A 17,021-nucleotide genomic window follows, 5' to 3' on the forward strand; every position below is an offset into this window, starting at 1 on the left:
TTACCAATAAAAGCCAGGGGGTCTGCCTGCTTTCGTGACAGTTTAAAGACGTGAATTCTCATGTGAAGTTATGCTTAGACTTACAAAGGCGCAGCGAAATAATGCAATTGGACGAGTCGCAATCGGCGGTTTCTGGCGCTTAAATGAGTCCCAGAGCACATTTTGGAAGCCTTGGCACATATTTTACAAACATGGAACAACACGTGTCACCACCGCACAAGACAGGTTCACTCGGCTACGACATTTACGGCAAAGGTTTTCTACAGTAACCTTACCACATCTGCAGTACCTGGACTCCGGAGAATCTGGATCAACCCGCCAGGAAGCGTCTGCGTGACGCTGGTTTACGTCCAAGGAGACCAGCGCGGGGACCAATCCTTACACGACAGCATCGCCAACTACGCAGACAGTGGTGTTTAAACCATCTCAACTGCCTATTACAGAGATGGAGAACTGTCGTTTTCAGTGATGAGTTACGGTTTTGCCGCCATGAACAGTATGCTCCGAACTGCGTGCAGGAAGTGGATAGATTTGGTGGTTGGAGTGTTATGGTATGGGCGCGCATCTCGTACAGTGGGAGAACGGATCTCATCCAGGTGCAAGGCAATCTCATAGCGCGACGTTAATGTGATGAAAGCATCAGACCTCACGTCATTCAATTCATGAACCGTCAAAACTTCATGTATCAGCAGGACAATGCTCCACCCCATACCGCAAGATTAACCATAAGTGTCTTGGGCCAGAACAACATCCGTGTCCTTCCTTGGCCATCAAGATCACCAGATCTCAACCCAATTGAAAATATATGGGACGAAATGGATGAACGTGTGCGAAGACGCCATCTCCAGCCGCAGACCTAACCAGCTTTGTTTTTGGCTTTGCGGGATGAGTATCAGAACATTCCAGGACCTGTAATCCTGAATCTGATTCAATCTATGGGACGACGATGCCAGACATTCATTAACGCTAATTGTGGTCATAACCGTTGCTGACAGTCTTTGACATGACCTTTCTTCATGTGTGATTGTTGCACACCACCTCTTCCCTCTGTTATATTAACACGAACAACAGATATTCCTAATTGTCATGTAACTCCAATGTTTGCACTTATAAATAAATGAAACCAATCACCTATGCGTTTCTTTCTTTGAGTAGAAACCTAGTACGAGCGATAAACGCATAATTCTATTCAATAGCCACTAAAAGCGAAATGTGGCAATAGGATTTCTGAGAAAAAAATACAACGACTGAAAGACTATGAGTGTTGTTTTTTAATGGAGGAACGTAAACAGCAGTAAACAGATTCGGGGTCTCAAGAGAAGAAATGTCACTATAACCAAATGACTAAGTTTATAAAAATATTAGTAGTAATATTAGTATTATGTAATATTTTATATAACTGAAAAAATCAATTGATATGCAGTTTGTAACAATATGTAAATTAATACCGCGCCAAACTCCATACATATGCTCATAGCGCTGCACTCATTGACAACTCCGGCATGAAACTCGGTGATGTTTTAGAGTATTTATTCATTGACTATTTGCTTTCTAGATACCTTTTTAGAGGTAAGTATTCATTTGCTACAAAAATGCATCCAGTTTTGTTGATATTTTTTTAATGCTTTTGGGGTAGTCTGTTCCATTCCATGGCTGCTGTTATATGAAAATATATGAATCCAAAAAACATGAGATCTGACAATTAACTTCGAGCAAAACCGAGAAGTTTTTAAGTGAGGCAATTCTCTCTGAAATTGGCAACCACTGAAGTGAGGGTTAGAGTCACAATACGTCTTGCAGTGTTTTATAGATGTTGCAATCTGCTTATGTTTAAGCCTGAGTTTCCCGCATGAATCTATTCTGGAGAGCATAAGTCAGACTTGCACAAGCCTCTATGGCAATAATTATTAGTTTAAATCATAATTTCTAGATTATATAAATAATAAGAAACTGCAATGTTTCAACTGCTAAATGTACACAATGTACAGGGACTTGAAAGCAACACGCTAGCTATAATTAAGGAATGTTGGAATAGTTTATCTAGCGTAAAACAGAAAAATAACATCAGAGCAATTTCACCATGCTGCCTATTCGGCGCTTGGCAGGCTGAGGGGGCACGGGTAGCGCAGTCGTCTAAGGCGCGATTCGCTGTGCAGAGTTGCGTCCCTTCGGCACGCCAGAAACCTGTGATTATGGGTTCGAATCCCGGTTCGCCCCGATTATGTTTCTAGGTTTGTCAGCACCATACCCGTGCTCGTGGGTTTCACCAAAGTGGTAAACGTCTGAGACCTGCATCCCTTCGGACTTTCCTCCAACATTAAGCTGGCACTCCGTGATATAACTGGAATAATGTTAAAAGCAGCATTAAACCCAACTCACTCACTCACTTACTTGGCAGGCTGGCATTGCTTAAGTTAAAATAATACAATATGATGGAACTACTTTCGGTCTGCCTTAATGAGATGATGGTTTGCAGAGTATTTCATCAAGATAATCAATGAGAAAATACATATTAATAACTGAATACTTTGTAGTTCCATGTCTACTTTAGATGACAAGAATAGAATTATCCTCATTATATAGTGCCACATGTAATCTTTAATTCTTAGAGACGATTAATATCACCCTACAATTAGTGATAATAGCAGATTATTTTACGCAGCTTAGATGGGTTAATATTGCTGAGAGATCTGTGATTCACTTGAATAAATCAGATGTAATCTTAGACTTTGCGTTGTGGGTATTTGAATGAACGTGAAGGATGAATAGTTCTGATGTTGGCGCTGGTTTGTTTGTTTGTGGTTTAACGAAGCACTCAGCAGTATCATGTTGTTTGTGGTCACGGACATGTAAAACTAGATCTACCTCTTACTTTGGAATTATGTAGACATTACAATTTCAAACCCATGATGTGAAATGAAGTGCAAGATATGATTGATTCGCGACGAGGGAGGTGCGCACAAGCGAAATAAAAAGGGGCATAACTCGGGAATGCTTAACTCTGGACAACTGTTATGTCATCTCTGCTATAGGAGGGTGAATTCAATACGAATGACGACTTTAATTGTCGTGGTGAATTACACTGGAGTAACCATATGTGTGCTGTTATCAATATTCTAAACATAGTTATATTTTGTGGTGATGGTTGTAGTGGCGGTGGGGGGAGGGGAGTGTTGGGAGGGGGGTGGGGGGTGGGGGTAGTATTTATTTGAAAATATTTAGGGACATTTACTTGTTTGTGTTATCTAAGTTTGTTCTTCCACGAGATCTGTTACGTCATGCGTCATTACCTCAGGCCACACTTCTTTTTTCACTTGCTTCACGGCTTTTTACAGGAAAATACCTGTTGTTAGGAGGGGCGAAGAGCAATTAATTGTTTTATTTTTCTTATCCACTATTGGTTGGCTGGTATACCAACATCAAAATAGTTTAATGTGGAAGGAGAGCCTTAAACAGAGCCGTTTCAATACCAGTTAACCAGAAGCTGTTACTACTATGACACTTAGTTCCCAGGGGTCCTGGGGTGATAGATGAAGCCTACATTTATCGAAAAATGTTTTCTTTTATATTCATATGGTCAGTAGCATGTTAACAACTTGCTATTCAAGCTTCAAAAGCACGTATGCCTATGTATAAATTGTTTATTCAAAATAAGTATATATCATTTGCAACAGCATGCACTATTTTTTATTGTAAAATTGCACTGATATTACTGTATTGTTCGGAAATATTGGGAACAAAATAATATGCTGCCATCGAAAAAGTACATACCTCATACCTCAAATAAAGCAATTGGTGAAACTGGACGCCTCAATATGTTTGTGCATAGCCAAGTAAGAGTAGTTAAATACTGGATAAAGTAACTAAAAATGGAAGAATTTAGATATCCTCTTCAAATTGTTAAAGCAGTTGGATGATAAAGGTAAACATAACTGGGTATCTGAAGTAAGAAATCTATTATTTACATGTGTTTTTTCTTGTGTGTGGATTGCATTGGAAATTGGTAACATTTAAGTGTTAATGGGAATATTTCAGAAGCGAGTGAAAGAAACTGTTTTATCTTCGCATTTCCTTGGCAATTATAGTGAACTAAAGTCACATCTTCAACAGGAAATGAATTTATCTGTCTTACCAGACAAGTTATTAATAAGATCGTCTTATTTAAGTGTAACAAGTATTCCAAGTTAAGATCTACATATCTCCCCTTCTTGAATAATGACTATAAATCTGAAATGTTAATGATAAATGCTATCAACTCACAAAATAAACATTCCTTTTCAGTGCCTACTTTTTATAAAGCATGTTTTTACTATCAGATTCAAGAAAATTTATGGCCGGTGTCCTGGAATAAACTCTCCCCCGTACAAATTCGGATATATTTCGCGCCCCCCTCAGTTTAAAGTCTCCCCCTGATTATTCGGTTTGTTGCAATGTCTTTAAGTACTATTCTTTAAATATTTATCTTTATGTAAAGAAGGTTTCTTTAAAAAATAGAGTATAAAATATGGTCATAATGAATTGATAATTTAGCATATTTTATTTTGTAAAGCAAGTACAAAAAAGTGTGGTCTTATTTAAATTAGCTGACCACCCGATCCCGTTAGTCGCCTCTTACGACAAGGATAGTCGCCATTTACGCCAACAAGGGTTGCTGAAGACCTAATCTACCACGGATCTTCAAGGTTATCAGATGCCACTGAGCGTCCATTACGCTACGGCCCTCTCGGGACGTTCCCTCATGTGAGGGTTTACGATCTATAGTAATCCCCCGAGACATGGTTTCTCCTACGCGTAGTCTCCACTCCCTGCGCGAATGAGTTAGCTATGACCCCGTTTGCAATGACAACTGGTAACAAAATACACGCATCGCGTCAACGATCACAGCAACGTGGCCAAAAGAACAAAGACTCGAAATAGACTGCCTGATCCAGGAAGTTGTTTGATGAACACAACCTAAAGTATCGCCAAGAAAGTTCATGGTAAGGCTAAGCCATTTAATTTATTTTACCAATCCATAATATAATAGCCTTGCAATTCCAAACAATCGTACTATGCCTGAAGGATAAAACAGCACAGGTTCTCGCCACGCAGTTATTTTCAACGTGACAGACTATTTCGGGAAGACGCATGACGGTATGGAATACAGTAAGGGGCATTCACGTGTTGGAAACCAACTAAAAATACCAACATTTTAGTTACATGGTATCGACCGATGTTTGTGATTACTAATTAACGTGTTACATATTATCAGCTTGGTTATGGTAGATTATGCGTAAAATCTGACCAAAGAGAAAGACATTGGTTGAAGTCTAAATTGGGGGCTCCTTTCCTATTTAGATATAGTTGCTTGTTTCTATCAAAAATATATATTTTCAGAGACTGAGTCTTGGTCTAAGGTTGACATAAAGAACGTTCATTCTAGTTACTTTATCATTAACTACTTGCAAAAATAGTTGAATAAACAGTAAAAATAAAAGTATGAGCCGTATCTGCATTGACATGTACTGACACGTTTTTGTTTTACCTAGAAAGTACCTAACATGTACATCTTCAAACTCTAAGCCTGTCGATCATGAAGAAGTATAAACAAAATATGAGGTAATATATATCGGTGACTCAACCCACCTTAAACAAAAAATATTATTAACAATAGGTTTTAATGTTGTCATGCCAGAATGGAGATAAAACTGGATTTGTTGTATTTTTCAGCATGATATTGACAAAAAACCTTTGTAAGTGTAGCTACCAATTCATAGCTAATAATCATATCATTGCGAAGGTGTGTGTGGTCTTTCAGCACTTTATCATATCAAAGAGCAACCCTCTCAATGTAATTCGTATTCATAGAAAAAGGCGCTTATATAAATAGGAGCATTGCGCGTTGAAGAAGTTGAAGAATTTTGGGGCTATATCAAATAGTCCATATTCATACGAAAAGAGTACCCTTGCGCTCATTTCAGCGCAATGTATGAACATCCTGTTTATCTTCGATAATAATTGATTTGTTTACCTGGAAACATTCAATACTCCATTCGAACACAAATTAATTACACAGTAGAATTCATAATTCTGTTACAGAGAACGTTGTGAATATTGTAGATAAAAGCGATAAAACTCTTATCGTATTCATAAGAATTCTTTGCCAAGTGATTGCAAGCATACCCTTAACTCTGGGCCGGTATCGCCCAGTTTAGCTCAGGCTAAATTTAGATAGGTTTTTCCAAAACTTCGCACTGTGAAGACGATGCGTATGAACATCAATTTCAAACAAGCATTCAACTAAGTTTTTATGTGAGACTAATGTCACATTTAGCAGTCAACAAATCAATTTTAACAATGAACCTATTCCTACATCTTAAACACCATTAATAGAAGAGAAAAACATAATAGGCTACTGGATACGATATTCCCTTGATATGGACATGCTCAATACAATCATAAGGTTGCGAATATTCTTTCTGGGATTCGATCCTTGAAACGTCTGACCAAAATGCAAGATTAACACTCACACTTGTGAACTGGTAGTAACTTCCCAGATTGTGAATCATTACTCCAGCATAAATAATGATAGACATTTGATAAAATACCAGCACATCAAGTAAATCCTATGATTAATGTGTAACACATACGCTGAGTTGCTCTTTCCCTGTAATCCGTGTCACCTCAACCTGCTCTAGTGAGTTGGTGATAAATATAGCCGGACCGCACTGCCACCACTTATGACTGGTATTGTGCAGTCAGTGTGGAGAAATATCCCTCCGCTGTACGTTGCACTCAAACAAGTGAGTTATTCACAGTAACGCGTGAACAAATAATAACTACCTTCTCTACAACAGAAACATGACAAATTTGACTATAAAATATTTTATTACATTTATTACGTATTTCGTGAAGAAAAATGTATTTCTTTGGAAAAAAATCAATATTTCACTCGAGTGAAATAACATGGCATTGCGGAACTACTTTCAAAATAAGGACATGAAGATCAGTTTAAAAAAGATATCTACATTTACATATAGGAACTGATATGAAATATCACCTTTTCGATGTACATGTGTTATTGTATGGAGTGTATCATAACGGCTATTGATGATAGTTTATTCAATACGACACCAATGCATAACATCATGACGCGGCAAAAACCGACAGGGAAGCAATATGAGACACTTCCTTTCTGTTTCAAATAGAAAACATTATCAAGTAGTGTCGGCGTTATATATTGGAAGTAATGTTCTGCAAGGCACGGTAGGGTGTTCTTACTTTGTATGTTAGATCCCAAAAACACCAACATGTATCCTTTCGCTCAAACTGTAACGCACTTCTGGTGTGATTCCAGCTGCGTCTGTCCTCTGTGATAGGGTCCTTGTGAAATCATCTTGACAAGGAGTGGCCACCGTGTTTGTATGTGCCTATATTAGGAAACCCTATTGTGGCAAGTAAACACACTGCTGAAATACTTCAACTAATTATGTGTATGCTGAATATTACAAATGGTCATAATACTTATTATTTTTATTCCTTGTTGTTGATGAATACCTCCTAACCTGTGTTTACTGCATAAACAAGTCAAATTAATATATTGCTTCCCTATGTTTTGAAGAAAAAAACCCACCCTGTATATACAGAATATTTCAAGTCATATTACTATATTTCTTATTTGTTTGACGAATACCTTACAACCTCTGTATGGTCAATACTACATATCATATTACTATATTTCTTATTTGTTTGACGAATACCTTACAACCTCTGTATGGTCAATACTACATGTCACATTACTATATTTCTTATTCGTTGTTTGACGAATACCTTACAACCTATGTATGCTCAATACTACATGTCATATTACTATATTTCTTATTTGTTTGACGAATACCTTACAACCTCTGTATGGTCAATACTACATGTCACATTACTATATTTCTTATTTGTTGTTTGACGAATACCTTACAACCTATGTATGCACAATACTACATGTCATATTACTATATTTCTTCTTCGTTTGATGAATACCTCACAATCAATGTATACTCAATATTTCACGTCATATTACTATATTTCTGCAACGACAAAATTCATGGTTACTAACAACGTAATGTAATAAAGATACATGTACCCCTGTTACTGTGTAGGTCATACGTTAGTGACTATTCTCAACAAAAGTATATTTGTATCTCTTTTGTTTGGAGTAAATCATTCTCTTGTGCTATGGGTTTGATTTCATTCTCTGATAGCACTATACAACAACCTATAAATCTGGTGGGGTGCAAAGATAGAATACAATAACACCATGTGTCAAGACTTTAACACTGGTCCACGAAGACACGTTAATGGGACAGAGGGTTTGAGGTAACGCCGTTTTTAACATGTCAGAACCTCAGGACCCGTGAAGATCCGGGAAAGAAAAAATCTTCAGCAACCCATGCTAGCCGCAACAGGCGACTATGCTTTGTCGTAGAAGGCGACTAACGGGATCTGGTGGTCAGGCTCGCTGACTTCGTTGATGCATGTCATGGATCCCAATTGCGTAGATCGATTCTCATGATATCAATCACTGGATTGTCTGGTCCAGACTCGATTATTTACAGACCGCCGTCATATAGCTGGCATATTGCGGGGTGCGGCGTTAAACAACAAACCAACCAACCAATCATGCTCTATCCCAACCCCAAACCCCAAACCCCGCACACTACTAATTGCAGACCCAAGTGTATTCCAGGCAGCCGTTTGCATGTATGGATTACACATAAAAATATATTTGATCCAGAACGATATGTGGCTGTTTTGGGTCGAATGTGTTGTTTTTAGAATTAATTCAAAACGATATGTAGCGAAGGGTTGGTATCGAATACATTAGTTCAGAACACTGTTGTTATGAATACTACATTGATAAATGTTGTTTTTTTCTGTGATGCGACAGTTATGTTAACTGACCAATGCAATCAGTTCATATTATCAAACTAGAAATAATAGACAGTATATAACGATATAATATTGCAGTTCGGGTGCAGTTGATATACACGATAAGTAGCCTGTCTTTACACATGGTTGTGATCGATTACACCCTCCTCGCACATGTATTAACATTGCGACAATGGGTGGTCAATTTCCTCATCTATGTCAAACGAAAATACTTGGAGAAGGTATACGAGTAGATAAAAAACATAACGAGGTTAAGCATCAATGTTGAGACTGAGCATACGTCGATTCGTACATAAGTAAACTCACTACCACTATATAATCATGTACTCACGCTAGGCTGTCTGTATGTGTTCTGAAAATAGAACCGCTACGACAGGATGGAATGTAGAAGCTAAATGGCCGTCAGAATAGGACGAAAACCTCTCCTGGTGATGTAATTTAACACCTCCAACGGACGTATGTACCCAATGTTGATGTTACTGTTATCACACAAATGGTAAGTCGTTGTCTTGTTGTGCTCCGCAGGCTGTCCACATACACACGAGTAGCTTACACTATGAACTTAGTTCAGTCTTGCAGAATTGCAGAGAGATATCTAAATGTAATCCTCTGATGCTGTGAAACAAATAACATTTTCTAAACCACTACCTCGTATATCTATATATTTCAGAGTATCTCTGTTATACCAGCATTTACTGTGAAAAGTAAAGGTATATATGAAATGTGTTTAACTCTATCGTGAGAGGTGTGAGGAGTACCGAGGTTACCAACAGTCGGGGGATGTTCATGAAACCATTATAAGATGTCCGGGCTTAGAATCTATACCTCCACGAACAGTTGGATACCAATTTGTCTCACACTTACCTACTAACAGACAATAGTGATTACACATATCATGTTTTTGTGCCATTTTGTACCGATACCTATGCCGTTTCACGTTGTCCATAACATACACCAGTTATATCCCGGTGTGTCACACAAGCGCGCGCGCACGCACGCACACACACACACACGCACACACGCACACACGCACGCACACACACACACACACACAGCAAAATAAGTGCTATACTTGTGAACGCGTGTGACGTTAAACCCCATTTCACCTCACGACATCTGCTGTCATGGCTCCCGATCAGCGATTTAACATTCACCCAAACAGTCTTCTTTTACACGGGACATATGTCCAGACAACAACGCCGTTACGTTTAGAACGTTTGAAAAATAGGTCACAGCCTTCCAAGAAATTGATCTCTCCCCGGGAACCTGACATACCGCTCACGTAACCATGCACATAAACAATCACAAACTGTACAGTTTTTATATCGCAACCATCGAGCGCAACAAACGCGCTGTTTAACTACTGGCATAAGACGGGGACTTTATACAAGGCGGTGTGTTAAGGTTAGGGTGCGATATACCAATGCATTTATCATGTCCTCATTTCGGTTAGATGTAATTATGGGGAATTTTACACAAGAAGAAGATGTCCTATCCAGTATTTATAGGGGCATGTGACTTACAGATGTATAGGTAATTATAAATGAACACACTTGCTGATTTCAATGCAGTGTGTCTATTAATGTTATCCTCTCTAAAACTAATGTCACTAAAATGGCGTCTAATTATGCATTACAATAAATATATATGGATCTGTCACGCAGTCATAATTCGTATATCATTGTAGTTTGCTTTATGGTTTGGCCTTTATGGCATCTTCACCTATGGCATTGCAAACTTATTTAAAAACCATTTTATAGCACGTTAATGAAAGTGTTAGATACCACAAAACTCTTGCAATATTAATTTAAAATGATTTATTATTTACCCATATACCCGCTTGATCTTAAGGGGCATATGTTTTATCTGTGGGATGAATACAAGTTATTTTCCACCCATAACAATGCACTAAATGGTGTGAAACTAGTACTTCTCTTTTCAAATCAGATTAAGTATATTGACATCCAAACGCCCATCGACCCCCCCCCCCCCCCCCCCGCCCCTCCGCCCCTCCAAAATCATCCTCAAACCCAGCCCTAACGTTCAGCCAAATGGTCAACGTTCAGTAAACTCAGCAGAAACATTGGAATTTAATACATGCACATCTTTTACATAAATGTTGCGTTTTATTTATTCCAGACAAGATGAAATGTAGTGGACCCACGTCACCGTCACCAACTCTCCTTGTAAATAGTGTGCTGCATGTCCTTCTCCTCTACCAATATGGTAACATTATTTAATTTTTAGATGGCATAAATTAAACCCAGGGAATGGGTGCGTGGTTAGGATTTCGGGTTGGGGCAGAGTAGTTGTGATATTTGTTAGAAACAAAACACTTTTGGTCACTGCTTGTCTTCCAGCAGTGACCAAAAGTGTTTTGTTTCTAAAACAATTATCCTGAAAGATAAGTCAACATTATTTATTTCTATTACAAATGTATATTTTATTGAGGTGAAACAGGTGACACAAAGTGATTTTTTAAGTCTTATTACTACAGTGTAAAGTGTATGGTTTTCAATTCGAGAACGCAATACCTACCTCATACCACATCAAGTGAGAAAGAATATTATATTAACATGTTGACAAATGCATATCACGTGTACTCGAACTGGAGCTGTTAAACATTCATGGTTTCCAGGTACCATTACACCCAATAATTTATTAATACATATTTTGACTTTATGTTAATAACAATCTATAATCCATTTTTACATGACAAATTCCACACTACTGGTGTAATGTAATATACCATATTTATTTTATAAACATTGCACGTGAATTGAAGAACATGCCATCTATAGTGTTCACATTTGGGTATATTAAAGAAATATACAACGAAGATATTTGAAACTGCAATCAACACCCTATTATAAACACATGTATGTAATGTATTGTTTAGGCCGAATGCATTTCTCTCTCAAATAACTTTGTCTTTCAAAATATGTCAAATTTAGTAATACCAAATTGTTGTCCCAGTTTTGGACATATGGATAGTTTCAATCATAATACTATCGTATTTTGAAGGTGACACCAAGTGCGTGTATAGAACTCGCCGACTCTTGAAGGATGACTGTGTGAACTACTGTCCCCCAGACCAATGTCCCGAGGAATGTTCCTACTGTGACAGCGGCTTATATGGGTCTGACTGTACGAGGAGCTGCCGAGGACACTGTTTGAATGGAAGGTGTGCCCTCCTGGCCAATGGTAGAGCCGTCAACTGTACGGAGGGTTGTGTGGAGGGGTGGAGGGGGTTAACGTGTAGTACTAGATGTAAGTATCCTTGTCGGGAGTGTGAGAGATACACTGGAGATTGTGTAGGGCAATGCAGGGACGGTTTCTACGGACCTGGATGCTTACAGCGGTGTCCATATTCCTGTTCAAGCTGCGACAAAAACAGTGGAGTATGTTTGCCTTACACTTCTGTTGATGCAGACCTATCGCTGACGAAACACAAAATGACATCAAGCCTGACACATGGTAGTGACATTAACAAGACTCACAGCAGTCACAAAGCAGGTGAGGGGTTTTACAAGAAATCGATTTAATGTATATTCATAAACAATATAAACACACATATCAAAATATATTTTGCAATACGTAGTTCTTTGTTCCTTATTGTTTACTTTTGTAAGAGTGATAGAGTGAGTGAGTGAGTTTGGTTTTACGCCGTTTTAAGTAATATTCCGGCAAAATCACAGCGGGGGCTTCACGCATTGTACCCATGTCAGGAATCGAACCCGAGTCTTCAGCGTGACGAGAGAACGCTTTAAACACAAGGCAATCCGACCGCCAAATACTTTTGGAATACATAACTGAAGATACATATCATCATGTATCAACATACTTATTTTCAACACATGCAATGTGTTTGTACTGTAAATATGTTTCAGAATTACATCAACACCCTGCAATGACGTCAACACCCCATGTTGACAGTTGGTCAATCCCCTCACAGGTCTCCACTAGCGTTGCTGTATTATCTGCAGTAATTACTTTTATTGTCATCAGTTTAACCATCTTCAGGTATGTCAATACTGGCAACACAACGTAAAGTAGAAACAACACAATTCATTTGCATTCATTAGATCACACAATGTCAAGACTAAATTCATTCAGTTTGCGATTAGCAGGTGATACCTCCTGACCGTTTGGAAAGACCCCAACTGGGGATTCTAGTACGGAATATGCCCCAAACATCATTTTCATTTCAGATGCGTTTATTTACGTTTAATGAAATAACTGTAATGTTGTCGACAGCTGAGGAAAACAGCATTCATTCACTATTCTGAAAGTGAGAGATTGATATACATGCTTTGTCGTTCATTACTATACTGTATAGTTATTAATTACCACAACTGCACTGGCTTTAAAAACCACAAATAATAAAGAACATCTATTTGCATCTACACATGTCAAATGAATGAAAAGCGTCAAAGCTGTCTTCAGCCATTACAGCAGTGGCATCCCCAGATGATTTCGAGGTTAATAAGAATATAATGTTGAATCTTGTGATTGGATAATTTAATTTTTTTATTCTGTAAAGTGTGTAATCATATACTTTTTTACAGGGTGAAAGTGACCATGCCACAGAAAAAGAAATGGGTTCTGTTAGGAAACTCCCCAGACACGGAGAGTCTAATCGGCTCCCCAAATTCAAAAGTGATGGATGGGTTGTAATGCATCCATAATTACTGATGTATATCCTGTACCGTAAAATTCATCATTAATAAAGGAACCTGCTTGAAAACGTCCTCAAGTTGTTTTTTCCATCCTCGAAAGGTCACAGACCCCCTGCTTCTTAATATACTTGGGGCACGGATGGCCCAGTCGTCTAAGGCGCCGCGATTCGCTGTGCAGAGTTTAGTCCCTTAGGCACCCCAGAAACCTATGATTGTGGGTTCGAATCCCGGTTCGCCCCGATCATGTTTCTAGGTTTGTCAGCCCCATACCCGTGCTCGTGGGTTTCACTGAAGTGGTAAACGTCTGAGACCTGCATCACTTCGGGCTTTCCTCCCAAATTAAGCTGACACGCCGTGATGTGACTGGAATACTGTAAAAAGCGGCGTTAAACCCAACTCACTCACTCACTCACTCACTCACTTAATATACTGACTTGTCGCACATTGTACCAATGTCGGGAATCGAACCCGGGTCTTCGGCGTGACTTTCGAATACTTTAACCGCTAGACTACCCGACCGCCCCACGATGTCATGAATCAATTAGGACATAAACCAACAGTGTTTTGAAATTTTATGCAGTCCCCCTGTAGAGTAGATACCTCTTATTTTAATTTGGAACCGAGCGCATTAGCAGCGCGTAATTACACAGGGTACAAAGGTTCTCTATCTCTGAACATTCTGAAAAGGGATAACAGGTAGTTGTATATGCAACAAATATTACTAAAGTTCATACCCATAGTCTTCTCGAGTTCAAAATAAGTGTTCAAAACACTTAGTTTTTCACAAGGAAGTTGACAAATAACGCTCCTAACGTAGCCCAAACATATCTGTTATAATTTCATCGCAACCTGCTTCACACTCTTTGGACTCATCAAGTCATTTCTTGGAAATGGAATATATTTCCCTTTGCAGAGGTAATGCTTATCTCTAACAAACGTTTTTAATCAACATTCTACTTAGTATTTTAAATATTAGCCTTATTAGTTAGTTGGCAATTACTCCCGGTAAATAATACAAGTTCAAAATACATGCCTCTCCTTCCTAAACAGGGATGTGGCAGAACTTGACCTACATCACGGATACTCACACCTCACAACTGTCAATGGCTGCCAATGTTGTTGTTTACATTCTCCGTGCCTCAGACAAGTAACGCAAAGCAAGATGACAACCTTGATCTATGATGTGGTTCAACATTAACCTGTAGACTTGCTGGGAACGAGCCTGCTTGTACAATATGTATATCAACGGATCTGGAGTGTGACTGAACAGCAGTATGATTTTTAGGCTGCAGACAAGCGGGCTATTTAGACAGGGGGAATCTGATTTGCCCTTTCAATTTCAAGATTTCAAGTATTCAACGTAGGCGTGTAAATAAACGAATGATGTGATAGTTGTTTCGTGTTTCGTGTATGATTTGCTAAATAGTGCGTGTTCTGAAATTAATTTCACAAAGTTTGATAAGTTGTTATGATAAAGTCCCTGTGCTGTGTGTTCAGTGATATCGGGACATTCTTTTCATGGCCTTTCGAAGGGAGGAGTGTTTTCTTGTGGGCTTTCAAATCCCCTCTTGCCTAATTCTTACGGTGGTGGTTGACAGAGATGGCAATGAATATCGATCTCAGAAAGGTTTGCAAACAACATGTTGTCATGAGTTGACTACTTTTAAACACTATTTTATAATGTTATGTTTTACTTTCATTGTTGGTTGTTTCAATGACGAAGTTGCCTGTTACTTGTCCCTAACTGAACCATAAACATTTCATTTGTATGCAAAATGTTTCCCTTGGTAAAGTCTTGTAATCCCATCATTGAAACAGTCAGGGTTACCGCCCCGAACATCATATCGTCGCCGAAAACATACGAAATAAAACAATCCTATTTCCTCTTAAAGACACGAGGCCGTCTATTAATTTCACTTGTATTAGGCTTAGTGTGTAATAGAAATAATATCGGTACGTTTTAGTTCCTATGGGTGATAGATCGGCACCCATTTTCTTATGAATCGAAATACGTTATCGGTGTATTCATACGCACGTTTTTTTACGTGAAAAAGTTTAATATATTTAAAAGGTGTTTCCGTTGCAAAATGGAAACATCTTTTTAACCAGTCAGAATCAAACATTCTTCTATGTCATGGGAGGATGTTGTTTGTTCAGTTGTATTCAAGAACAGAGATGTAAGTGCGCACACAGCAGGGAGAAGCTAGAACCGAAAGAGGGTTTAACTGCTTACTATACATACACGTGTATAACATGTCCCATAGTATTGACACGTGTATATCATGTAGCACAGTATGTGACACATGTATAACATGTTCCATAGTACTGACACATGTATGTCATGTAGTAGAATATCTGACACGTGTATGACATGTTCCATGGTACTGATACGTGTACGTCATGTAGCATAGAGTGTGACGTGTATATACCATGTTCCATGGTACTGACACGTGTACCTCACGTAGTAGAGTATGTGACACGTGTACAACATGTTCCTTAGTACTGACACATGTACGTCATGTAGCATAGTATGTGACACGTGTATAACATGTTCCTGGCACTGACACGTGTAAGTCATGTAGCATAGAATGTGACACGTGTATAACATGTTCAATAGTACTGACACGTGTACGTCATGTAGTAGAGTATGTGAATGTGAATATCAAATTACTCGGATAATATCAATCTGTCCACCACTACACATGTCAATATGTCATTATGCACTTCATATGATATATACTCCTTTAAATCCTCCCGATCACAACGTGGTATAATGAGAGTGTCCATATATACGAAAGAACAAGGGTCCGATTCCATATGAACCGACAAATCCAATACCGTTTTTGATTTCTCTGAAGAAATGTCCTAAATTTAAGGCCATGGGAATTTTTATGTACATGAACATACTATTTATAAAAGTTATCCGAAGTATCTACACTTGACGTACATTTCAAATGTATTGTTACCTCTGAAACTGAAAGTATGAATGTCCATATCATTAGTATGGTTTATAAATGATAAACAATTACTTTTGTTACTGAGTGCAGTAGGTTTAGGTCATTCACTATACGGAGTTTAGGCAAACATAAGATTAAGATTGAATTGCTTAATAGATTGATCGTTTGTCGTTCAGGCCACGCTCATCCTGGTGAAGCAGCCAATACCTACATGGCAACGTCACGACAAAATAATAGGTTTTCCATCTAGGTTCATAAACGGAAGTGAACGAGCAACTCTGTGTGGGATAGTGTGATTTCCCCTTCCCATTAACACGCCTATCACTTATCATTAAAATAATATTTAAAATATTTGTTGGGGTTCTTGGCTCTTGGCACAATTATGTATAAACATTTTATTCTATTTAAAAAAGTAAACAACAGGTACTTTGATGCTTAAGCTTGAAAATACACGACAACAAAT

General features: G+C 38.4%; 1 protein-coding gene and 1 long non-coding RNA gene across 6 annotated transcripts in view; one reads left to right on the forward strand and one right to left on the reverse strand.

Annotated features, from left to right (window-relative positions):
• Window positions 1-17,021, reverse strand: part of LOC124134551 — a 37,969-nt gene that overhangs the window by 10,691 nt on the left and 10,257 nt on the right. Inside the window, exon 1 of one of the 5 annotated variants that reach the window (XR_007222342.1) lies at window positions 10,029-10,126. The exons of 2 other annotated variants lie outside the window; for them this stretch is intronic. This is a non-coding gene — a long non-coding RNA (uncharacterized LOC124134551). Of the gene's footprint in view, window positions 1-6,629; window positions 6,793-7,260; window positions 7,498-10,028; window positions 10,127-17,021 lie in introns of those variants that run through there. 2 more of the 5 variants (XR_006861114.2, XR_006861117.2) reach the window with 2 other exon arrangements.
• LOC124134549 lies at window positions 9,256-13,669 on the forward strand. Its single transcript, XM_046499441.2, has 5 exons — window positions 9,256-9,418; window positions 11,062-11,148; window positions 11,947-12,438; window positions 12,813-12,945; window positions 13,491-13,669. The coding sequence occupies exons 2-5, from the start codon at window positions 11,067-11,069 to the stop codon at window positions 13,597-13,599; spliced, it is 816 nt and encodes a 271-aa protein (XP_046355397.1). The 5' UTR covers window positions 9,256-9,418; window positions 11,062-11,066; the 3' UTR covers window positions 13,600-13,669.

This window comes from Haliotis rufescens, unplaced genomic scaffold, assembly GCF_023055435.1.
Source record: "Haliotis rufescens isolate VD_foot unplaced genomic scaffold, xgHalRufe1.0.p SCAF_2, whole genome shotgun sequence".
NCBI classification, from domain to species: domain Eukaryota; kingdom Metazoa; phylum Mollusca; class Gastropoda; order Lepetellida; family Haliotidae; genus Haliotis; species Haliotis rufescens.